The following is a 25,235-nucleotide window of genomic DNA, read 5'->3' as shown; positions in this document are numbered from 1 at the left end:
GAAGAGCTCAGTGACTTTCAACGTGGCACCGTCATAGGATGCCACCTTTTCAACAAGTCAGTTCATCAACTTTCTGCCCTGCTAGAGCTGCCCCGGTCAACTGTAAGTGCTGTTATTGTGAAGTGGAAACATCTAGGAGCAACAACGGCTCAGCCGCAAAGTGGTAGGCAACACAAGCTCAAGAACGGGACCACCGAGTGCTGAAGCGCCTAGTGTGTAAAAATAATTGGTCTACGGTTGCAATACTGACTACCGAGTTCTAAACTTCCTCAGGAAGCAACGTCAGCACAAGAACTGTTCGTCGGGAGCTACATGAAATTAGTTTCCATGGCCGAGCAGCCGCACACAAGCCTAAGATCACCATACGCAATACCAAGCGTTGGCTGGAGTGGGGTAAAGCTGGCCGCCATTGGACTCTGGAGCAGTGAAAACGCGTTCTCTGGAATGATGAATCACACTTCACCATGTGGCAGTCCGACGGACGAATCTGTGTTTGGCGGATGCCAGGAGAACCTGCCAAAATGCATAGTGACAACTGTAAAGTTTGGTGGAAGAGGAATAATGGGCTGGGGCTGTTTTTCATTGTTCGGGCTAGGCCCCTTAGTTCCGGTGAAGGGAAATGTTAACACTACAGCTTACAATGACATTCTAGACATTTCTGTGCTTCCAACTTTGTGGCAACAGTTTGCGGAAGGCCCTAATTCCCCTGTGCACAAAGTGAGGTCCATACAGAAATGGTTTGTCGAGATCGGTGTGGAAGAACTTGACTGGCCTGCACATAGCCTTGACCTCAACCCCATCGAACAACTTTGAGATGAATTGGAATGCCGACTGCGAGCCAGGCCTAATCGCCCAACATCAGTGCCCGACCTCACTAATGCTTTTGTGGCTGAATGGAAGCAAATCCCTGCAGCAATGTTCCAACATCTAGTGGAAAGCCTTCCCAAATCAAATCAAATGTATTTGTCACATACACATGGTTAGCAGATGCTAATGCGAGTGTAGCGAAATGCTTGTGCTTCTAGTTCCGACAATGCAGTAATAACCAACGAGTAATCTAACCTAACAAGAAGAGTGGATGCTGTTATAGCAGCAAAGGGGGGACCAACTCCATATTAATGCCCCTGAATTTTGGAATGAGATGTTCGATGAGCAGGTGTCAACATACTTTTGGTCATGTAGTGTACTTTTGGTTGTGAGAGTACAGAGAACTGACAGGAAACTGGCATGTAATAAAGCAGGCTAGCAGATGGTCACACACACACACACACACACACACACACACACACACACACACACACACTATCGGTCTCCATAGTCTGGTGATATTTCCAGGGCTGAACATGAAGCTCCTTACCCCTCTAGAGTCTGCTAACACACAGTCAATTAAACAAAGCACACAGACAGACACCTTGAAAATGCCAATACTCTCATTCACTACAAAAGAGGACAATAGCCCCAGAAAAACCCAGTGGATAATGTTATGACAGAGAGAGAGAGAGAGAGAAATAGAGAAAGAAAGAAAGAGAGAGAAAGAGAGAGAAAGAAAGAGAGAGAAAGAAAGAAAGAAAGAAAGAAAGAGAGAAAGAGAGAGAAAGAAAGAGAGAGAGAGAATGATTGAGAGAAAGAGAGAGAGAAAGAGAGAGAGAAAGAAAGAAAGAGACATTTGAAAAGGTCAAACTATCAGAGAATGATGGAAAATGACTCAGGTCGACTGAGTTTCTGTAGCTATAGTAAAAACCAACGATGTTTATCTAAAATATGAGGTAATAGATCATGGAAAGACCTATTGTTGCGCTCCCTCCATCACGCTGCAACTAAAATTAAAAACGTAACACTGACTGCCCTCCTGAGACATGAGAGGTATTAGGGGATGATGTGGCACACATGGCAGACACACACAAACACACACACGCACAAATGGCTGATGCCGGTTTCTAAATCAAGCGTAGCCAAGGCAGATTCCCCCATTCATACCACAATATATGATGTGTCCCAAATGGCACCCTATTCCCTACATAGTGTATATGACCAGGTCAAAAGTAATGCACTAGATAGGGAATAGGGTGCCATTTGGGACGCTACAATGAGTTTGATCTTGGGCCCTACGTAGTTCTGTGACTAATTAACTCCAGTATCAAGAACAGATGTTTACTTCATGCCTGATATGAACACGTACGTAGCTGAACAGACGGGCTCTCAGGTATTGGGGAACGGAATGGGAATGCACTTTAGAAGATGCACAAAAGAGTTTTGGAAGACGTTGTAACCCATTATTCCATTGACTGAGATCTAAAATCAGGCTACGCTCTATGATATGCATGATCTGATCTGAGTACATTATCTAATCTGACTACATTATCTGATTGGACTACATTATCTAACCTGACTACATTATTTGGTCAGACCACATTATATAATCTGACTACATTATCTAATCTGACTACATTGTATGATCGGACTACATTATTTAATCTGACTACATTATCGGATTGGACTACATTATCAAATCTGACTACATTATTGGATCTTAATATCATTTAATGTTTATCATGACTGCAACCCTCTAAAGGTGGTGAGGATCTCTCAGATGGTAACTATATGTGTTTCATTTGGGGGAGTGATTTTTTTGGCATCTAACCCCTGATTCAGTGTCAGCTATTCCCCCTAATGGTTAAAGGGATCCTTCAGGATGGCTATGAGGCCCTTTATCTACTACCCCAGAGTCCGATGAACTCGTGGACACCATTTTTATGTCTCCGCGTGCAGTTTAAATGAAGTTGCTAACCAGCGTTAGTTCATTTGCTAAATAGCATTAGCGCAATGACTTTGAGTCTACGGTAACTGCTAGCCTGACTTCCAGTCATTTCGCTAACGCTAGTTAGCATTAGCTCGCCTAACTTCCATCATACTGGATTCAGAGACATAAAAATGGTATCCATGCGTTCATCTGACTCGGGGAATGGCTTCATTGCCAAAAACTGGAAGGATCACTTTAATGTCAGGAGTAGACTAATCTGGTCCTAGATATGTTGTATTATTATTTATGTATTTATTTAACCTTTGTTTAACTAGGCAAGTCAGTTAAGAACAAATTCTTATTCACAATGACGGCCTTGGAACAGTGGGTTAACTGACTTTTTCAGGGACAGAACGACAGATTTGTACCTTGTCAGCTCGGGGATTCGATCTAGCAACCTTTCGGTTACTGGCACAACGCTCTAACCACTAGGCTACCTGCCGCCTCAAGCCTCCATCTCCAACTCAAGCTTTTATTGGCAGTCTCTACTGCTAGCACTGAGACCATTTGCCAAAGCTGCTTTTCACTCCTTAATTAACAATAATGGAAAGACACAGTCCCCCCCCCCCCCACCCCCCTAACAGACACACACATTGAAGAACAAAAACATTTGGTTTTCCCCCCACATCTTCTGAAATCTCACTTATTTTGCTTTAATATAAAAACCCATTGATATTTAGACCTCATATCACAGAGATATGACAGTACTTAACGGGTCACCCAGATGGAAGGGGGGGGGGGGGTAAAGATGTATTAAAACACTCCATGGCTGCTTCCCAAATTGCGTCCAATTCCCTTTAAAGTGCTCTACTTTTGACCAGGGCACCTAGGGCTCTGGTCAAAAGCACTGCACTATATAGGCACAACCCCAGATTTCCAATTCTCACAGATGTTCTGAATCTTATTGAAACCATGTATATCATTTCCATGTCATTATTCGATGGGGGTGGGTAGCCAATCAGGGGAGGGGCCCCATGTGTGTGTGTGCCAATGGGGCGTGATGAAACCGGGTCCACCCGGCTCTGCAGTGGTACTCCATCACCATCATTGTGCCGACACGCTGGGTGCTTTCAGCCAATCAAGGTGCTGACCTGCTGTGCTGTTCTCGACCAATCACAGCACAGTCCCGCTGTGCCTATTCAGCAAATCACTTTGCTGGCCTGCTGTGTGTTCTGGGTGGCAGCCAGGCGCCAGAATGTGTGTGTGTGTGCGCGTGAGTGTGTGTGTGTGCATGACTATATGTGTGTGCGCGAGCGTGCATGTGTGTGTGTGTGTGTGTGCTGGAATGGAATGTTGTGTCAAAGTATATTAGACAACCTGCAGAGAGAAGCTCTAATGTCTCTGCTGTTTCTCCTTGAGGATAGGAACAACACACGGGGCAGACAGGAAGGAAGTAAAACTATAGAAGTCATATCAATCGTATCAGCCTGTCAACAGGCGATGTCGGGAGAAGTCTTTCGCAAAGGGTAGAGAACATGTGTGTGTGTGTGTGTGTGTGTGTGTGTGTGTGTGTGTGTGTGTGTGTGTGTGTGTGTGTGTGTGCGTGTGTACTAGCAGCCCATACCTCAGTCTCTTGTAGTACTGTTTGACTTTGTCCAGCGAGGCAGAGTTAATCTGAGCCTGGTATTCCTCTACAGACACACTATCCCTGTAGTAATACCCTTCCATACTCTCTAGAGCTACACACACAGTGACAGAGTGGGAGAGGAGAGAGGGAGGGGGGGGAGAGAGAGAGAGAGAGAGAGAGAGAGAGAGAGAGAGAGAGAGAGAGAGAGAGAGAGAGAGAGAGAGAGAGAGAGAGAGGAGAGGAGAGACAGAGAGGAGACAGAGAGGGGAGAGAGACACATTACAACGTGTTACTGCAGAGATACAGCACTCTAGTTTTACTGTCACATGCACAGGACCCAGCAGGTGTTAAACAGTACAGTGAAATGCCCTGCACGCTCTTTCCCAACCATGCATTATAGAGGTAGTGATATAGATATGAAATTAAACACGTGAAATGCTAGAGAAGAAAAGAAAAAGACAAACAATTACAAGAATCTATATTCCGTATTCATAAAGCATCACAGAGAAGGAGTGCTGATCTAGGATCAGTTCCTCCCCTTCCGTGTAACCGCCTTCATCGTGATCTAAAAGGCAAAAGTGATCCTAGATCAACGTTCCTTCTCTGAGCGTTCGTTCTGATAATGGACTGCGTTCGTTCTGTTTGGCCAAGCGGGGTCTTACCCTGGGTGAACAGGACAGGGTAGATCTTGAAGCCTCCTCCGTTCCGGAGGCGCTGGGGTAGCTGGGAGAAGTAGAATGTCTCCAGGTAGAAACAGACCTTCAGGGCCTGGCGGGTCCCCTCCACCTCATACGACATGGGCATGTCTGGGAGAGAGAGACAGCAAGGTTCTAGGGCCATACATAAGCTGCGTTATCAATGCAACCCTATTCCCTACATAGTGCACTACTTTTGACCAGAGCCCTACGAGCAGCAGGTTCCATTTGGTGTGTAGTTATACAGATGGGAACATAACAGTTTTAATAAACAACATGTTATATACAGCAGGGAACACAACAAGCCAAATAGGATTGAATGAAGCTGAGCTGAATGTAATTGAAATGAGTTGAATTCCATTTACAGCAAGATAATGTTATCTAAATGAATGGAGTCGGGACAGGGGGTGATCTCCTATAGATTTACACTATGTCGTACAGGATCATGTCTCTCCATACATACTTGCAACCAGTGGTTCTCCTTCAAACTCTCTGAAGTAGAAGGTGACTTTCTCCAAGTCAATCAGAGCTACCTGAGTATCCTCCAACATGGCCTGCTCATCAGTCTGTAGAGAGAAACACAATCAGTCAACCCTCCAACATGGCCTGCTCATCATTTTTTTAAACATTTTTAAAAAAAACACATTCTTATTTACAATGACGGCCTATCAAAAGGCCTCCTGCGGGGACGGGGGCTGGGATCAAACATTTAAATATAGGACAAAACACACATCACAACAAGAGAGACAACAAAACACTACACAAAGACCTAAGACAACAACATAGCATGGCAGCAACACATGACAACACAGTGAGGAAGCAACACAACATAACAACAACATGGTAGCAACACAACATAACAACAATATGGTAGCAACACAACATAACAACAATATGGCAGCAACACAACATGGCAGCAACACAACATGGCAGCAACACATGACAACACAGTGTGGAAGCAACACAACATAACAACAACATGGTAGCAACATAACAACAACATGGTAGCAACACAACATAACAACAACATGGTAGCAACACAACATAACAACATGGTAGCAACACAACCTAATAACAACATGGTAGCAACACAACATAACAACATGGTAGCAACACAACCTAATAACAACATGGTAGCAACACAACATAACAACATGGTAGCAACACAACCTAATAACAACATGGTAGCAACACAACATAACAACATGGTAGCAACACAGCATAACAACAACATGGTAGCAACACAACATAACAACAACATGGTAGCAACACAACATGGCAGCAACAAATGACAACACAGTGTGGTAGCAACACAACATAACAACAACATAGTAGCAACACAACATAACAACAACATGGTAGCAACACAACATGGCAGCAACAAATGACAACACAGTGTGGTAGCAACACAACATAACAACAACATAGTAGCAACACAACATAACAACAACATGGTAGCAACACAACAGTGTGGTAGCAACACAACATAACAACAACATGGTAGCAACACAACATAACAACAACATGGTAGCAACACAACATAACAACAACATGGTAGCAACACAACATAACAACAACATGGTAGCAACACAACATAACAACAACATGGTAGCAACCCAACATGGCAGCAACACATGACAACACAACATGGCAGCAACACATGACAACACAGTGTGGTAGCAACACAACATAACAACAACATGGTAGCAACACAACATAACAACAATATGGTAGCAACACAACATAACAACATGGTAGCAACACAACATAACAACAACATGGTAGCAACACAACATAACAACATGGTAGCAACACAACATAACAACAATATGGTAGCAACACAACATAACAACAATATGGTAGCAACACAACATAACAACAATATGGCAGCAACACAACATGGCAGCAACACAACATGGCAGCAACACATGACAACACAGTGTGGTAGCAACACAACATAACAACAACATGGTAGCAACACAACATAACAACAACATGGTAGCAACACAACATGGCAGCAGCACAAAACATGGCACAAATATTACTGGGCACAGACAACAGCACAAAGGGTAAGAAGGTAGAGACAACAATCCATCTCGCGAAGCAGCCACAACTGCCAGTCTGCACAGAGAAACACACAACTTTGTGTGTGAGATAATGTGTGTTTGAGACAGAGAAACACAACAGTGGGTCAGCGTGTGAGAGAATGTGTGTGTCCCTTCCCTTCCCATTCTCCAAGCAGTTTGTTAACATGTTGGTGCGTGTGGGTTAAAGTGAGTGTACAGTGCCTGGTGTGTGTGTCCCTTCCCATTCTCCAAGCAGTTTGTTTACATGTTGGTGCGTGTGGGTTAATGTGAGTGTACAGTGCCTGGTGTGTGTGTCCCTTCCCATTCTCCAAGCAGTTTGTTTACATGTTGGTGCGTGTGGGTTAAAGTGAGTGTACAGTGCCTAGTGTGTGTGCCCCTTCCCATTCTCCAAGCAGTTTGTTTACATGTTGGTGCGTGTGGGTTAAAGTGAGTGTACAGTGCCTGGTGTGTGTGTCTGCTTCCCTTCCCATTCTCCAAGCAGTTTGTTTACATGTTGGTGCGTGTGGGTTAAAGTGAGTGTACAGTGCCTGGTGTGTGTGTCTGCTTCCTTTCCCAACATCCGTCACAACATCCTCTCACACAAACAACTAACACATCTGCTCCCAGGCCAGACACAAAGGAGAAGGAAACGCTTTGGCTAGTGCCTATCTGCTCCTCTGTCACACTCCTCCTCTCTCTCTCCATCTTATTCCCCCCCTCTCTAGTAAACGGTGCAGCAGAAGCATTATGTACCTACTGTGTGGTTGAAGTGTTACTGAAGAGACATTAGGGACTGACTGTCGTGTGAGAACAGAGAGTACGGTCGTCGCTTACCAGGAACCAACCACTACCTCGGAATGGTGTGTGGCAAGGTTCACCGAGAGCGGGTTTAACACACACACACACACACACACACACACACACACGGTTCGGCATGCACACACACACACACCACTGCCTTTGATTTTTGCTTGCACCTGCAGGTACAGTGCCTCTGCTTAGAGTTAAGATGTGGAGAGGGAGAGGGAGAGGGAGAGGGAGAGGGAGAGGGAGAGGGAGAGATCCTCTTACTTAATCCTGTCTCAAATGAAATGGAGTTTCACTTCTGAAATCCAGAAAATTCCACTTCTTTTCACTTTAAATGACATTTTGGCTATCTCAACCATTCAGTCAGTGTATAAATAATGATTCGAAAATATCACTGGGAAAAATAATTGCTTTCTGAGTGATATTCTTCCCTTCATCCCCTTCAGACCAGGGGGTAAAACTCTTCCTCCTCTGTTCTCTAAGTGGGTGAAGTTAGACTTGGAGATTCTCTCTCTAACACAATGACAAACTGTAGTCCTCTAGTGCACTTAAACAAAGTGCACTGATCAGGAACTGACTACAACTACGAGTTCTGCAACTATCCTAATGTAGACGTATGTGTGTGGGGATTGACAGAGGTCAAATCTGGTCTGTTATCGGTTATCCTGTACTGAACTGTACCAACACAGCAGTGCTAAGCTGGGCTACAGAGCTACATAGTGTCCGGTTGCTGAACCATGGAGGGGCAGTATTGGGTGTACTGTAGGACGCTAGGAGAGCCACGTCCCCTCATTAAACTAGAGAACAGTCGCTCCTCTGAGGACAGTCGCAGTACAATGACATGGCTGTTCACAACCACAATCAACCTAACGTCACCATCCTACCCCTCTCCAGGGAGCCTGGTGCACACACACACACACACACACACACACACACACACAATCAATTCAACTCCACTGCGGGCGGTCACATACACACAGGAGCACTAAGTTTGTTTGTCTTTGTTTTGGAGCTGATTTGGCGTGGAGATGAGGTGAGGTGAGGCCACCAAGCATCTCCTCTGGTAAAGAACTAACAAGGCTTACAATATACTCTACAGTATTCTAATCTAGTTTTGAATCAGGTGCCGTGCAGAGTATTTTGAATAATGTGGAATATTTGGGGGCAACATCTTAGCATTTTTTGTGTGTTGCAAATCAATCATATTTAGCCTCAATATACAATGAGTGTCCAGGGGTGGTTGATAGCTTCCTGTCTGCCATTCATTCACCAGGTTGGGAGAGAGGAGGGACTGGAAGTGGAGAAGTAGCCCAGCGGAGGCTATCTGTTCCAGCCACCGTCGGCTTGCCTCCTGGGCCTCCTGAGGGTCCTGGGGGTCCGGGGCCTCTGGGTCTGCCTCCCTGCCTGATCCCTGGGTCTGGAGGGGGGAGTGGGGGGTTAAAATGTTAAGCTAGCTGTAGGGTTACAAAATTCCAGTAACTTTCCCCAATTCCCGGAGGATCCCGGACTTCCTGGTCATTGCCTCCTGATTCTGGAAAATCTGGGAATTTGGGGAAAGTTACAGAAATGTTGAAACGCACACACAAGCACGCCCTCGCACGCACGCACACACACACGCACACAAACTCACTGTTACCTGGTTGAGAACAGCCAGTAGGTGTTGGGAGAAGGCACAAACAGCTGCTACCAGAGACTGACAGAATACCATATCTCTTCTCAACTGGATCTCTGAGTCTAGAGGGATGGAGGGAGGTCGAGAGAGAGAGGGAGGGATGGAGGGAGGTCGAGAGAGGGAGGGATAGATGGAGGGAGGTAGAGAGAGGGAGGGATTGAGGGAGGTAAAGAGAGGGAGGGATGGAGGGAGGTCGAGAGAGAGAGGGAGAGATGGATGGAGGGAGGTCGAGAGAGAGAGGGAGGGATGGGGGATGGATGGATGGAGGTCGAGAGAGAGAGGGAGGGATGGAGGGAGGTCGAGAGAGAGAGGGAGGGATGGAGGGAGGTCGAGAGAGAGAGGGAAGGATGGAGGGAGGTCGAAAGAGAGAGGGAGGGATGGATGGAGGGAGGTCGAGAGAGCGAGGGAGGGATGGATGGAGGGAGGTCGAGAGAGAGAGGGAGGGATGGAGGGAGGTCGAGAGAGAGAGGGAGGGATGGAGGGAGGTCGAGAGAGAGAGGGAGGGATGGAGGGAGGTCGAGAGAGAAAGGGAGGGATGGAGGGAGGTCGAGAGAGAGAGGGAGGGATGGAGGGAGGTCGAGAGAGAGGGATGGAGGGAGGTCGAGAGAGAGAGAGGGATGGAGGGAGGGAGGTTGAGAGAGAGAGGGAGGGATGGAGGGAGGTAGAGAGAGAGAGAGGGAGGGATGGAGGGAGGTAGAGAGAGAGGGAGGGATGGAGGGAGGTAGAGAGAGAGGGAGGGATGGAGGGAGGCAGAGAGAGAGGGAGGGATGGAGGGAGGCAGAGAGAGAGAGGGAGGGATGGAGGGAGGTAGAGAGAGAGAGAGGGAGAGGGAGGGATGGAGGGAGGTAGAGAGAGAGAGAGGGAGGGATGGAGGGAGGTAGAGAGAGAGAGAGAGAGAGAGGGAGGGATGGAGGGAGGCAGAGAGAGAGGGAGGGATGGAGGTAGAGAGAAAGGGAGGGATGGAGGTAGAGAGAAAGGGAGGGATGGAGGGAGGTAGAGAGAGAGAGAGGGAGGGAGGGATGGAGGGAGGAAGAGAGAGAGAGGGAGGGATGGAGGGAGGTAGAGAGAGAGAGGGATGGAGGGAGGTAGAGATGGAGGGCGGTATGGGGGAGGGAGAGAGGGAGGAAGAGACAGAGATAGGGGAGGTGTGTGAGAGAAAATTAACTTGTTATCGATGCTGAACACAAATTACATTAACTCCCTGGGTCGAGTCAAAAGTTTTTCAAAGTTCAATTGTGGTCAACGTTCAAGTCAGTTGGGCATTAAACATGAATTTGAAATACATGGAGTCAAAAGACAGGTGGTCTGTAGCTGAAAATAAATTGTCTGGTGCCATCATTTCCTGAAAAATAGCCTGCAAGGAGAAGTTAAGCAATCCACTCATTTTAAAATGGGTTCAGGAACCTCCAGTAGAATTCATAATGTGCTTCCTCTATGCCACATTATTATCTTTTATTAAATTATGTGTTAGTATTTAACTAGGCAAGTCAATTAAGAACAAATTCTTATTTTACAATGACGGCCTACCCCTCCCCTAACCCGGACGACGCTGGGCCAATTGTGTGCCGCCATATGGGACTCCGGATCACGGCCGGTTGTGATACAGCCCGGGATCAAACCAGGGTCTGTAGTGACGCCTGTATCACAGAGATGCAGTGCCGTAGACCGCTGCGCTACTCAGGAGAATCTGTTCACTCTATAACCTTGAGAAATAGGGAGATATGTGTTCTTAAGGGGGCTGTAATGGGATCATGAGGGACTTTGTCATGACAAAAATGTTCCTGTAGGTGTTTTAGGAGGGCTTAGCTAGTGTCTCAATTACCGTGTGGAGAGAGAGCTATGTAGATGATCTGCAGTTTAGTCCCTAGAATTCAATTTCACTCCTCTGTTTCATTGCAGATGTGTGTATTGAGGACACTGTGGTGTGTGTGTATGTCCCTATCAACTGTACATTGTTTTTTACATCCAAGGCATTTAAGAGGAGGAAAACCAACCTGTGTACTGTAGTAGGACCAAGAGCAGTCGTGTCTTCACCTCTGGAATAGTGAAGAACAAACCAAGGTTAGACTCTCAGAGACTTTAGGATACTTTGGTGCTTCTGACCCATAAAACCTGATAGGATGTCTCTCACCAGCCGCCCCGTTAGGTCTAGATAGGTCTCTACACATGTGAAGACTAACTGAAGTGATTGGGACTGAAGTGATTGGTCCACACCTTCATTACCGGTCATCTGCTCTTGGCTCTTTCCTCTTCTGATTTTTTTATTGAGACACAATTGATTTATTTCAGATAATATGAATCTGTGTGTGTTTAGTATCAATATCAAAGCCACAGTGGTGTTTGTGGAACATTAAAAACCTTGGCAGCATAGAGGCTGGGTGAGAAAGTCATCTTGAGAGGTTACACTGTTCCACTGCTTATTTCACACACAACGCCACACACACACACAAAGTCACACACACAAAGTCAAACACACAGAGTCAAACACACAGAGTCACAAACACACATACAAAGTCAGAAACAACCACACAAAGTCACAAGCACACACACAAAGTCACAAGCACACACACAAAGTCAAACACACACACACAAACAAAGTCACACACACACACAAACAAAGTCACCCACAAAGGCACACACACACACACTCACTTTCACAGAAGTGTGATCTGATCAGGGATTTAGGCACACATACACACTTAATTCCCACACAAACACCCACTCCGACAGAAATAAATAGAGTCAGAATGTTGGATTAATACACTGCGCCTTCAGAAAGAGTTCACACCCCTTGACATTTTCCATATTTTCTTGTGTTACAGCCTGATAAAAAAATGAGGTATTTGTGTCACTGGCCTACACACAATACCCCATTATGTCAAAGTGGAATTATGACATTTTTACAAATTATTTCAAAATGAAAGCTGAAATATCTTGAGTCAACATGTATTTAACACCTAAATAAGTTAATGAGTAAAAATGTGCTTATCAAGTTACATAATAAGTTGCATGGATTCACTCTGTGCGCAATACAAGTGTTTAACATGATTTTTGAATGACTACCTCATCTCTGTACCCCATACATACAATTATCTGTAAGGTCCCTCAGGCGAGCAGTGATTTTCTAACACAGATTCAACCAGAAAGACCAGGGAGGCTTTCCAATGCCTCACAAATAATAACACCTATTTGTAGATGGGGAATAAAACCAAAAAACAGACATTGAATATCCCTTTGAGCATGGTTATTGATTACACTTTGGATGGTGTATCAATACACCCAGTCACTACAAAGACACAGGCATCCTTCCTAACTCAGTTGCCGGAGAGGAAGGAAACCACTCAGGGATTTCAACATGAGGCCAGTTACAAAGTTTAATGTCTGTGATAGGAGAAAAGTGAGGATTGATCAACAACATTGTAGTTACTCCACAATACTAACCTAATTGACAGAGTGAAAAAAAATTTACAGATTAAAAATATTCTCAAACATGCATCCTGTTTGCAACAAGACAGTAAAGTAATACTGCCAAAAATGTGGCAAAGCAATTCACTTTTTGTCCTGAATACAACGTGTTATGTTTGGGGCAAATCCAATACAACACGTTACAGAGTACCACCCTCTATGTGTTCAAGCATAATGGTGGCTGCATCATGTTATGGGTATGCTTGTAATTGTTAAGAACTGGGGAGTTTTTCAGGACAAAAAAAAAATGGAATGGAGCTAAGCACAGGCAAAATCCTAGAGGAAAACCTGGTTCAGTCTGCTTTCCACCAGACACTGGAAGATGAATTCACCTTTCGGCAGGACAATAACCTAAAACACAAGGCAAAATCTACACTGGAGTTGCTTACCAAGAAGACTGTGAATGTTCCTGAGTGGCCGAGTTACAGTTTTGACTGAAATCTCCTTGAAAATCTATGGCATGACTTGAAAATGGTTGTCTATCAATGATCAATAGACAATTTGACAGAGCTTGAAGAATTTTGAAAATAATAATGTGCAAATATTGTACAATCCAGTTATGCAAAGCTCTTTGAGACGTACCCAGAAAGACTCACAGCTATAATCACTGCCAAAAGTGATTCTAACATGACTCAGGGGTGTGAATACATGTAAATTAGATATTTTTGTATTTCATTTTCAATACATTTTCAAAAATTTCTAAAAACATTTTTCACTTTTTCATTATGGGGTATTATGTGTAGATGGGTGAGAAATAACAATATTTAAACCATTTTGAATTTCAAGGTGTAACACAGGGGTGTGGGACGTCCGGCCTCCAGGCTGTATACGGCCTACGGGACCGTTTGATCAGGCCCCCTTGCCAATTCATAAATACATTTTTTTTTTACATAAAAAAATCTCTAGACATAATTTTTTCCACTAAAATAAAATAGTAAAAAAATTGAAGCGTCATTACAGCTCGAAACATGCTAAACTGAATGAGTTGCGAGGACAACTTGGTGTGGATAAAGTCATTGCTCTTCAGCGGGGTGTCCAACAAGCCGCCTTTACGAAACCTTGTTTAGATGGGGAAGATGTTATGCAAGCAAGTTCTGTGGTGAGCTAGCTTATCGCAAAGAAACTGAAGCCTCATTCGGAAGGAGATTTTGTAAAAGAGTGTCTCCTTGCCACTGCAGAGTTGCTAGCACCAGGCAAAGTCAAATTGTTCCAAAGTGTCAGTTTGTCTTGAAGAATTGTCACGGAGCGATAACTGACATGGCACAAGATATTGAAAAAACATTGAAGGACTCTGCAAAAAACCTTTCTCTTTGGCACGTGATGAAATGACTGACAACAAATACTGCCCAATTTGCCATTTTTTGTGCATGGGATTACTACTGAGTTTGACACAAGGCAGGAATTGCTGTCTTTGGAAGCCATGCATGGCACCACCAGCGGTGAGGACTTGTTTGAGTTACTTGTCTCGGCTATAAGCAAATTTGAGCTACGGTAAAAAAAAATGAAGTGGCTCGAAAAAGGGGTTAACAGCATTAGTGAAAAAATAAATGAGTCGTCTCAGTCTTGATCCAACTGATTTAATTGTATGCAACTGCAGCACACATCAAGAAAGTCTGTGTGCACAGTCCCTGAAGCCCGAACAACGTAATGGCAACTGTCCTGTCGACCCTCAATTTTATCAAAAGCAAAGGGCTGGATAACCGCCAGTTTAAGGAGCTATTTAGGGACCTTGAATCGGAGTATGGTGATCTGGTTTACCACTGTGAGGTGCGATGGTTGAGCCGTGGAAACATGCTCGCGCGGTTTTACGGACTGAAGGATGAAGTAAAACTATTCATGGAGATGAAAGAGAAACCTGTCGTGGAACTGAGTGATGACAAGTGGATGTGTGATTTGGCGTGAAATCGTTTGAAGCGAAATTAAAGCTGTGGCAAGTCCAACTAGAAAGGGGTAACACAGTGCATTTTCCTACTCTGCAAGGACAAGAGTCTGAGTTTACGTCAGAATATGCCGGTGAGTGTGGAAAGCTTGCGAAGGCATTTTGTGAGCGGTTTAAGGATGTGAAAAGTAAACAACTGGAGTAGAACATATTTGCAACCCCGTTTAAAGTCGAACCAGCGGATGTGCCGGATGGCCTACAACACGAAGTCATTGAGCTGCAAAGCAATAGTGAGCTCAAGCCAGGTACAACAACCTCCCTCTCCTTGAGTTCTACAAAATGTACGTTAGCACTGAGCATTTTCCTGTTCTGAGGAGACGTGCACTCATATTTGCGTCTGTGTTCGGGACGACCTCCTGCTGTGAGCAGTTCTTTTCCAAACTGACTCTTGCAAACACTCGATTCTGCTCAAGACTGACTGACACAAACCAGGAAAACCAGCTGGGAGTAGCGTCATCTTCACTGCCAGATGACATCAAATGCCTCGTCAAAGATGAGCAGTTCCAGCCATCAGATTAGAGGTGAGTTTGAACAAGTAATCATAATAACAACATTATTTACAATACTAATATTTATTTAAATAGGACTAGCACTTTTCTAAATACTCAAGGACACAAAAGTCATATTTAAACTATAAAACCAATGTCAGTGATCAGTCACATTAAAACATGAATAATGGAGAAAATAGCAAATTGTAATAATATGCCCCCCAAATTAATTGATAAATATCCAAATGGCCCTTGATGGCAAAAAGGTTCCCCACCTCTACTGTAACACAACAAAATGTGGAATAAGTCAAGGGGTATGAATACTTCTGCTCTACAACTCAGTTTAAGTGGTTTAATCTCAAACCTTTATATTTATGCATCTGTTGTGTGTGATGTTCCCGAGTTTTGTTGTATCTGGTGTGGTGTTCCCGAGTTTTGTTGTATCTGGTGTGGTGTTCCCGAGTTTTGTTGCATCTGGTGTGGTTTTCCCGAGTTTTGATGTATCTGGTGTGATGTTCCCGAGTTTTGATGTATCTGGTGTGGTGTTCCCGAGTTTTGTTGCATCTGGTGTGGTGTTCCCGAGTTTTGTTGTATCTGGTGTGGTGTTCCCGAGTTTTGTTGTATCTGGTGTGGTGTTCCCGAGTTTTGTTGTGTCTGGTGTGGTGTTCCCGAGTTTTGTTGTATCTGGTGTGGTGTTCCCGAGTTTTGTTGCATCTGGTGTGGTGTTCCCGAGTTTTGTTGCATCTGGTGTGATGTTCCCGAGTTTTGTTGCATCTGGTGTGGTGTTCCCGAGTTTTGATGTATCTGGTGTGGTGTTCCCGAGTTTTGTTGTATCTGGTGAGGTGTTCCCGAGTTTTGTTGTATCTGGTGTGGTGTTCCCGAGTTTTGATGTATCTGGTGTGGTGTTCCCGAGTTTTGATGTATCTGGTGTGGTGTTCCCGAGTTTTGTTGCATCTGGTGTGGTGTTCCCGAGTTTTGATGTATCTGGTGTGGTGTTCCCGAGTTTTGTTGCATCTGGTGTGGTGTTCCCGAGTTTTGTTGTATCTGGTGTGGTGTTCCCGAGTTTTGATGTATCTGGTGTGGTGTTCCCGAGTTTTGATGTATCTGGTGTGGTGTTCCCGAGTTTTGTTGCATCTGGTGTGGTGTTCCCGAGTTTTGTTGTATCTGGTGTGGTGTTCCCGAGTTTTGTTGCATCTGGTGTGGTGTTCCCGAGTTTTGATGTATCTGGTGTGGTGTTCCCGAGTTTTGATGTATCTGGTGTGGTGTTCCCGAGTTTTGATGTATCTGGTGTGGTGTTCCCGAGTTTTGATGTATCTGGTGTGGTGTTCCCGAGTTTTGTTGCATCTGGTGTGGTGTTCCCGAGTTTTGATGTATCTGGTGTGGTGTTCCCGAGTTTTGATGTATCTGGTGTGGTGTTCCCGAGTTTTGTTGCATCTGGTGTGGTGTTCCCGAGTTTTGTTGTATCTGGTGTGGTGTTCCCGAGTTTTGTTGTGTCTGGTGTGGTGTTCCCGAGTTTTGTTGTAATTGGTGTGATGTTACCGAGTTTTGTTGTAATTGGTGTGCATGTACCATATTCAGCACTAACCTTCCAACTTGGCTAATGTGTGGATGAAGGCCTTTGTTTCCAGTGTTCTGTGTGTACTGTATGGTGCACTGCCTCAAGTTTATACCTCTGTGGACTTTTACAGCAGATGGAGACATACTCATTACAAAGGCTTTTTCAAGGTCTCAGCGTGTGCATCTTACCTTCGACGAACTTGGCGATGGTGTGTGTGAGGGCCTGTACGCTGCTGGGGAGGTTCCATGGGTCCTGCTTGATGTGGACACGGAGCTTCTTGGTACAGTTAACCCGAGGATCCATCTCCTGCTGGAACTCTGACAGACAACACAACAACATGTTATAATCAGAGAACGAAAGCGTACCCAAACACGCAGCTTGATCCAATAGAGAATCAGGTTCTTAACTGAGGGACTTGATCATCCAAAAAAACATTCCTTAACCCAGGACGCTGCCAACAGGTGACTATCCAAGAGAATTACATTTAAATTAAAGGAGCATAGATTTGGTGTCTGCATAGAGCTTATTTTCAGGACAAAACGACATGCTTATGTTTGGGCGTAGGACACCTTTATTCAGAGCCTTGTTGAGGTGTCCTTAAGTAAGGACACTTTGGATGTTGTTCTGGTTAGAACGCCGATCTCCTGGACACAGAGAGGAGTAGCCAAATAGCTCAATCAGTATCCTGAATCATTTAGAAGAAAGCGGTGTGGGATCGAGGAATGATAGGAGAGGAGAGATGTTTTTTTTTTAGACAAGTTACTTTACTGTCCAAAATCATAGCCTGTTGCCTTGAGGGAATCGGTTTGTTGCCAAAAAACTGAAGGCCTTCTTGTGATCCACCTACTAAACAAAAAAACAGGTATCTTCTTAACCAGCCTTAGGCCACCACACTGCCCACATCCCCCCTTCATCCCTCGTTGTGTCTGCCTTACAGTCACACATGAGGGGCTTTAGAGTCCTTCAAAGCCTGGGAGACACAGGGAGATGGAGAGGAATGGAGGATGAGGAGCCAAACATCTCCTGCATTATTCATCAGCGAGAAGAGAGGGGTGAAGGGATGAGAGTGGCGGAGGAGAGGAAAGAGTTCCAGACATACCTCATCATTTTGCTCCTCTGTCTGAAGGTGAGAACCAACGCCCACACACACACTCCCAAATTACCCTCACATTCTCTCTCTCTACCTCTGTCTCGCCCTCTCACCCCCAATACCTCTCTCTCCCTTTCGTCTCCATTCCTCCAGCCCAGACACTGTGGACGTATGTCTGAGTGCCAGACAGATATGATGGGATGTCTGCTAATGAATGTCTCATTAAGACTGCTGTCTTTGTTTGGTCCTATCCGTGCCTCACACACAGTCAGCCTTTATTATGGGGGGAGAGAGAGAGGCAGCAGATCAATTTAGGGTGTAAACACAGAGAGACACACACAGAGGGGTTAGATATAGTGCAGATTTTGGAGAGAGATGGGAAGTTGAATCTGTGATAACAGGATGGTGGTGAACTAGAGGCTTGTAAGGCATTTAGGGATTTGGTCTCCCTTGTGTGTGTAGTGTGTGGGGCTGTGAGTGTGTTTGGTGTGTGCGTTTGTGTTTCTTTTCTCTAGGAATGAGGAATGCTCTGCCATCTACTTTATTATCAACACACACACTACGCCAGCGATACGCTTCATCGGATCAACATAACGCACGCACACACACACACTCCTCCTAGATCAAATGCATCTGTGCTCACATGGGGCGAGAGACACAGATCAGAGGAGAGAAATGAAACATGTAAAATGTGCAAAGTGTTTGGAACGTTCTGATATTTAAAACACACATAGGGGACCTAACACCACCCCCTCCCCCCCCCCTCCCCCACCCACCCAGACACACACACACACACACAAACACACATGGGGGACCTAACACTTCCCCCCCCCCACACACACCCTGAGTCTAATAAAATATCCTCAAAGACACACAAAGACAACCAACTTTTTAGGAGAGTGTAGTAGAGGGGTATAAGCTACAGATCAGGGCCAGATGTATCCAGCGTCTCAGAGAAGAAGTGCTGATTTAGGATCGGTTATGCCTTCTCGATCACAATGAATAACATTATATGTAAGGTGGGACCTGATCCTAGATCAGCAATCCTACTCTGAAATGCTTGATACATACAGTTGAAGTCGGACGATTACATACACTTTTCGGTTAGGTCATCCACTCTGTGCATGACATGTAATTTTTCCAACAGATTATTTCACTTATGATTCACTGTGTCACATTTCCAATGGGTCAGAAGTTTACATACACTAAGTTGACTGTGCCTTTAAACGGCTTGGAAAATTCCAGAAAATGATGTCATGATGTTTTAGAAGCTTCTGACAGGCTAACTGACATCATTTGAGTCAATTGGAGGTGTACCTGTGGATGCATTTCAATGTCTACCTTCAAACTCAGTGCCTCTTTGCTTGACATCATGGGAAAATCAAAATAAATCAGCCAAGACCTGCACAAGTCTGGTTCAACCTTGGAAGCAATTTTCCAAACACCTGAAGCTACCACATCTGTACAAACAATAGTACGCAAGTATAAACACTTTAGGACCAGCCGTCATACCGCTCAGGAAGGAGACGTGTTCTGTTACCTAGAGATGAACGTACTTTGGTGCGAAAAGTGCGAAACAATCCCAGAACAACAGTAAAGGACATTGTGAAGATACTGGAGGAAACAGGTACAAAAGTATCTATATCCACAGTAAAACAAGTCCTATATCGACATAACCCGAAAGGCCACTCAGCAAGGAAGAAGCCACTGCTCCAAAACCGCCATAAAAAAGCCAGACTACGGTTTGCAACTGCACATGGGGACAAAGATCGTACTTTTTGGAGAAATGTCCTCTGGTCTGATGAAACAAAAATAGAATTGTTTGACTGTAATGACCATCATTATGTTTGGAGGAGAAAGGTGGAAGCTTGCAAGCTGAAGAACACCATCCCAACAGTGAAGCACGGGGGTGGCAGCATCATGTTGTGGGGGTGCTTGCTGCAGGAGGGACTGGTGCACTTCACAAAATAGAAGGCATCATGAGGATGGAAAATTATGTGGAAATATTGAAGCAACATCTCAGGACATCAGTCAGGTTATAGCTTGGTCGCAAATGGGTCTTCAAAATGGACAATGACCACAAGCATACTACCAAAATTGTGGCAAAATGGCTTAAGGACAACAAGGTCAAGGTATTGGAGTGGCCATCACAAAGCTCTGACCTCAATTCTATAGAAAATGTGTGGGCAGAACTGAAAAAGCGTGGCGAGCAAGGAGGCCTACAAACCTGACTCAGTTACACCAAAATTCACCCAACTTATTGTGGGAAGCTTGTGGACCCAAGTTAAACAATTTAAAGGCAATGCTACCAAACACTAATTGAGTGTATGTAAACTTCTGACCCACTGGGAATGTGATGAAAGAAAAAAAACTGAAATAAATCATTCTCTCTAATATTTCACATTCTTAATTAAAATAAGGTGGTGATCCTAACTGACCTAAGATAGGGAATTTCATACTAGGATTTAATGTCAGGAATTGTGAAAAACTGAGTTTAAATGCATTTGGCGTATGTGTATGTAAGGTGTATGTAAACTTCCGACTTCAACTGTAAAGCCCCAGGCCGCCACACAGGTTGGGGCTGTGCCAGACGGATTCAATTCAGTTCATTATTCACTACAGTCACTACAGTTACTACAGTCACTACAGTTATTCACTACGGCACCCAATTCCCTTTACAAATGCTCTACTCTGACTACATTTCTAGTCAAAAGTAGTGCACTACATAGGGAATAGCCAGCCATTTGGGACGTAGCCTTTGAAACCCACAAAAACCTAACCTTTAGAAACCTTGGCCATGACATTTATACAGAAACAAGAGATTTTCCTCCTTTTCATGAAAACAACTGTACACCATCTGATCTCCAGAATGTCCCGGCTCAGCAATGGAGATTCATGATCTATAGCCAGAATATGGAAACGATAGTGGTTTATTGTCACTCCAGGAAACTGATAGGGTTAAATATAGCAACTTTTCTTCCAGCTGCATTTCCTGTCCAGATTAAATTCGTATCTGAGAGTAAAGGTCTTCGGCTAGAACAGAAAACCTTCCTACACAATGAGATAAAACAAAAACAATTGATAGAAGATGAATGTTTCAGGCCAAGAAAACCTCCGCGTCCCAAATGGCACCTTATTCCCTATATAGAGCCCTGTTCAGAAGTAGTTCATTATATAGGGAATAGGGTGCCATTTGGGACCCACACACAAGGTAAAGCCAAAACAAGCAGAAACTGAGCCCCAAAAACTTTACTTAACAGGATATTGTTATGATGTGATCTGACAACTGTGGCTATTATATACGTATAGTAGGTCTGTATGGTGTCATCTTCACTGTTGGGTGATAAGCAGTACTGTACTAAATATGGGGCGGAATTGCAGTAAACAGCAGGCCAATGGCACAGTTCCAGATATAAGGTATTGCTCAGAGAGAAGGGAAGGGTACAGAGGGATATGAGAGGAACAGAGAGAAGGGAAGGGTACAGAGGGATATCAGGAAGTAGCAGCCCTGTGAGGGAGGCTGCAGTGTTTTCTGAGCAGGTCCTGTTTCCTCTCAAACTCTTTCCTTTGAGAGAAGGAGCGATGGATGGAGGGAGGGAGGGAGGGAGGGAGGAGGGAGGGAGGGAGGGAGGGAGGGAGGGAGGGAGGGAGGGAGGGAGGGAGGGAGGGAGGGAGGGAGGGAGGGAGGGAGGGAGGGATACTGGGTCTGGAGTCTCTCCAATGTTATCTTACTTCTCCAAGCTCTAATAAGCACAGCTACACCCCAGCTAAAAACACTACAAAAACACTACAAAACCATACAAAAACAGCCCTTACAGGAAAAGGGAGGAGAAAAATATATATATATACCACCATGCCAGAGAAAGGGATGCATGTGGAGAGGGAGGGGATGGAATGGAGGGAGGAGAAGAAAGGATGGAGTTTTTCCTCCCATTGAAAGGCAAACATCCCCAGAATGTTCTTTTTTTCCTTCTGTATTTCTTCCGTCGACCAAACCCATCTGGTTACAGGAGGCTAGGGTCGGGCCTGTTTGGTTCTAGGCTAAGTATTGACAGTATGACCCAGCTGTATGTAAGAGACAACCCTCCGTCTTTACCGGGCAGTCCTCGTCAAAAGTAGTGCACTACAAAGTCAATAAGGTGCACACTGAAAGACAACCCCTCCGTCTTTACCTTGTAGTCCTCGTCCAGGTGTGAAACACTTGGTCTGTTCAAAGGCCTTGGCCACCACCGCTCCCTTTAGCAGACTGGTGATGGACTCCACCTGAAGAGAAACAGAGAGACAGACGAAGAGAGAGAGACAAAGACACAGTGAGACAGAGACAGAAACATACACTACTGATGAGATGTGTTCTGTTGGCAGGGGGTTGGGGGTGTGTGCTTGTGTATCGGTAATGGTGCTGCTCCAGTTCTGTCTTCATGATTTTAGGCAGTTCAATTCATGGAATCAAATGTAATTACAGTGAAAAGTGAAAAGTTTGGACACACCTACTCATTCAAGGGTTTTTCAGATTTTTTAAAACATTTCTACATTGTGGAATAAGAGTGAAGACGTCAAAACTAGCAAATAACACATTTGGAATCATGTAGTAAGCAAAAAAAGTGTTAAACAAATCCAAATATAATTTAGATTCTTCAAAGTAGGCACCCTTTGCCTTTCCTTCTTAACGCGTTTGAGCCAATCAGTTGTGTTGTGACAAGGTAGGAGTGGTATACAGAAGATAGCCCTATTTTGGTTACTACATGGCTCCATATGTGTTATTTCATAGTTTTGACGTCGTCACTAGTATTCGACAATGCAGAAAATAGTAAAAATAAAGAAAAACCCTGGTGTCCAAACCTTTGACTTGTAATGGATGTACGTCAAAGTTAGAAATGTTGTGTTCACTGAATGGCGTGCCAGAACTGTCGAGAATGTATGACGTTATTGTGTGGGTCCAGTCGGTCTGAGGTTGTTATGCTTGTTTAGTCTGTGTTTTTCATGTATTACTATTCCACCTCCTGTGAAATGGCTGGCTGGGTGCATTTACTTCTATGTTCCATAATTGAAAGCTTGAATCAGGGGAACTTAGTAGATAGTGTAGGATAGACATACACAAATCAAAATGACACCTGACCTTACCATGCCTCTCCTTTATCTGCTGATGCACGTGAACCTGACAATAGAAATACCGTAGCGGCAGGTAGCCTAGTGGTTAGAGCGTTGGGCCAGTAACCGAAAGGTTGCTAGATCGAATCCCTGAGCTGACAAGGTAAAAACCCAGCCCCTGAACAAGGCAGTTCCCACTGTTCCTAGGCCGTCATTGTAAATAAGAATTTGTTCTTAACTGACTTGCCAATTGAAATAAAGGTTAAATAAAGATTAAATAAATAAATATATCAAAGGGAAAAACTGGTTTAGCACAACAGGAAGGAGAGGCATGTTATCATTTCATTTTGCTGAAATGAAACTGAAGTGAAAAGACATCATCCGACCCGGAGACAAACTCTCACCTGCTCTTAAGAAATCTCTGGGCACACAACAACGCTGTCTCCTGAGGGTCTCTTATTAATTAGAGAACAGAAGAGTCAACACCAGAACACATAGGTGAGGAGACAGAAAGATTTACCTGGACAAAATCTCCATGGTTGGAGCTTGGTATCAAAAAGGACTGGTGTCACTATGGCATATTTTTTAACTGTACAATAATTCCCCTTCCCCTTGAATTGAATATGTAAACCTGTTTGACAACTTTAGACTCTTTCCAGCTATTTCTTACTTTTTCCATTGAAAAACTATATCCCAAGTATAACTCCAGTAATGTACACGCTTAACCCTAAAAGCGCCAAAAAGGAACACATTCTGAATTTAGTTTTTAATCCTTACGAAATTTCAGGACGTTATCAAGCAAGTAGTTACCAACATTTTTAAATACATGATTTCTGTGTTAATATGGAGGAATAAACTATTATTTTGTTGTCTACTAAACTGAAAATGTGGAGTCAAAAGTGAACTTTGCGATAGTCTACCAAATTTGGCACTAGAGATAGATGCATGTACACTGAAAATATATAGGTATGGAGCCACTCCAGATTTGACCCATGGAAGGCATGGCAGCCACTAGAACAAATATATATTTAACTTCCAGTCAATGTCTCTTTACCAAGTTGAGAGTCTCATCTTTCAGGTCCAAATGGCACCGAGTTTATAGCTCATAGAATAAAACATTTAGAGCTAAAAGTCTGATGGCACCAGCGCCCATATTGCCTACAGATTATCCCCCATATCAGTGGCCATTTTAGGCCATACAGCTATCACAGATGAGCTCAATCGCCAATTTCTCAGTATCACAGAAACACAACATTTTGAATGAATAACAGACTAATGTTCCTAACTAGTGACTACGGATAAAATGTACTTAAAAAAATCTGTTCAAAATGTGAAAACCATACAAAAACATTTTGAAACATCAAATTTAAGGATAAATGTGTGATTAAAAAAAAATACATGCATATGACTGTCTCTTTGCAATCAATACCAAATTGCGATAAAAAATTACCCCCGTTGGCACATTTATGCCAAAAATATGTTGTCACTTTTAGGGTAAAGCAACAAACAAAAAAAGTTATTTTTTTGTGTAACCACAGCTCCCCCCCCCCTCCCCCCCCCAAAAAAAACATAATCGGGACACCTGCACCACCTATTGAAATGTTCCTTCTGTTAGGTAAATCACATGATAAATGAGGTGCTTTAGGAGGCTTGAGGGGCTCTTCAATGCTGAATATGTCAATTCATACAGTTTTATTGACATTCGGCTAATGCCATGTTTCATGGTCTCCGTCTAGATATGGCCACCTGCAGCAGTATCCTGTCAGAAGAGCAGTTTGTTTGTGTGCTCTATATGTCTGGATGTGTTCACAAAGCCTGTCTATTACATGTGGACACAACTTCTGCAAGTCTTGCATCAGCGGATACTGCGATAGCACTGGACTGTGCCAGTGTCCACTCCGTAAAACAGATTTTGGTCAGAGACCAGATCTCTTTCATTTCTGAGATGACTGCTCAGTTCAGGCAGGCAGTTCAAGTAAAAGCTGCTGAGCCGGGAGAAG

General features: G+C 44.2%; 1 protein-coding gene across 2 annotated transcripts in view; it reads right to left on the bottom strand.

The window, feature by feature from the left end:
• Positions 1-25,235, bottom strand: part of prex2 (phosphatidylinositol-3,4,5-trisphosphate-dependent Rac exchange factor 2) — a 203,376-nt gene that overhangs the window by 47,133 nt on the left and 131,008 nt on the right. For both annotated transcript variants that reach the window (XM_036944100.2, XM_036944101.2), the window contains exons 29-36: positions 22,320-22,410; positions 17,246-17,374; positions 11,602-11,643; positions 9,572-9,669; positions 9,206-9,352; positions 5,526-5,628; positions 5,030-5,173; positions 4,365-4,479 (exon numbers count right to left, since the gene is read on the bottom strand). In XM_036944100.2, the coding sequence (XP_036799995.1) occupies positions 4,365-4,479; positions 5,030-5,173; positions 5,526-5,628; positions 9,206-9,352; positions 9,572-9,669; positions 11,602-11,643; positions 17,246-17,374; positions 22,320-22,410 (869 nt within the window). The remainder of the gene's footprint in view (positions 1-4,364; positions 4,480-5,029; positions 5,174-5,525; positions 5,629-9,205; positions 9,353-9,571; positions 9,670-11,601; positions 11,644-17,245; positions 17,375-22,319; positions 22,411-25,235) is intronic.

The sequence above is a fragment of the Oncorhynchus mykiss genome, chromosome 15 (assembly GCF_057628025.1).
Source record: "Oncorhynchus mykiss isolate SJ-2025 chromosome 15, ASM5762802v1, whole genome shotgun sequence".
Taxonomy (NCBI): Eukaryota; Metazoa; Chordata; class Actinopteri; order Salmoniformes; family Salmonidae; genus Oncorhynchus; species Oncorhynchus mykiss.
The sequence above is the reverse complement of the archived record's forward strand: the minus strand, read 5'-3'. Positions and strand labels throughout refer to the sequence as shown.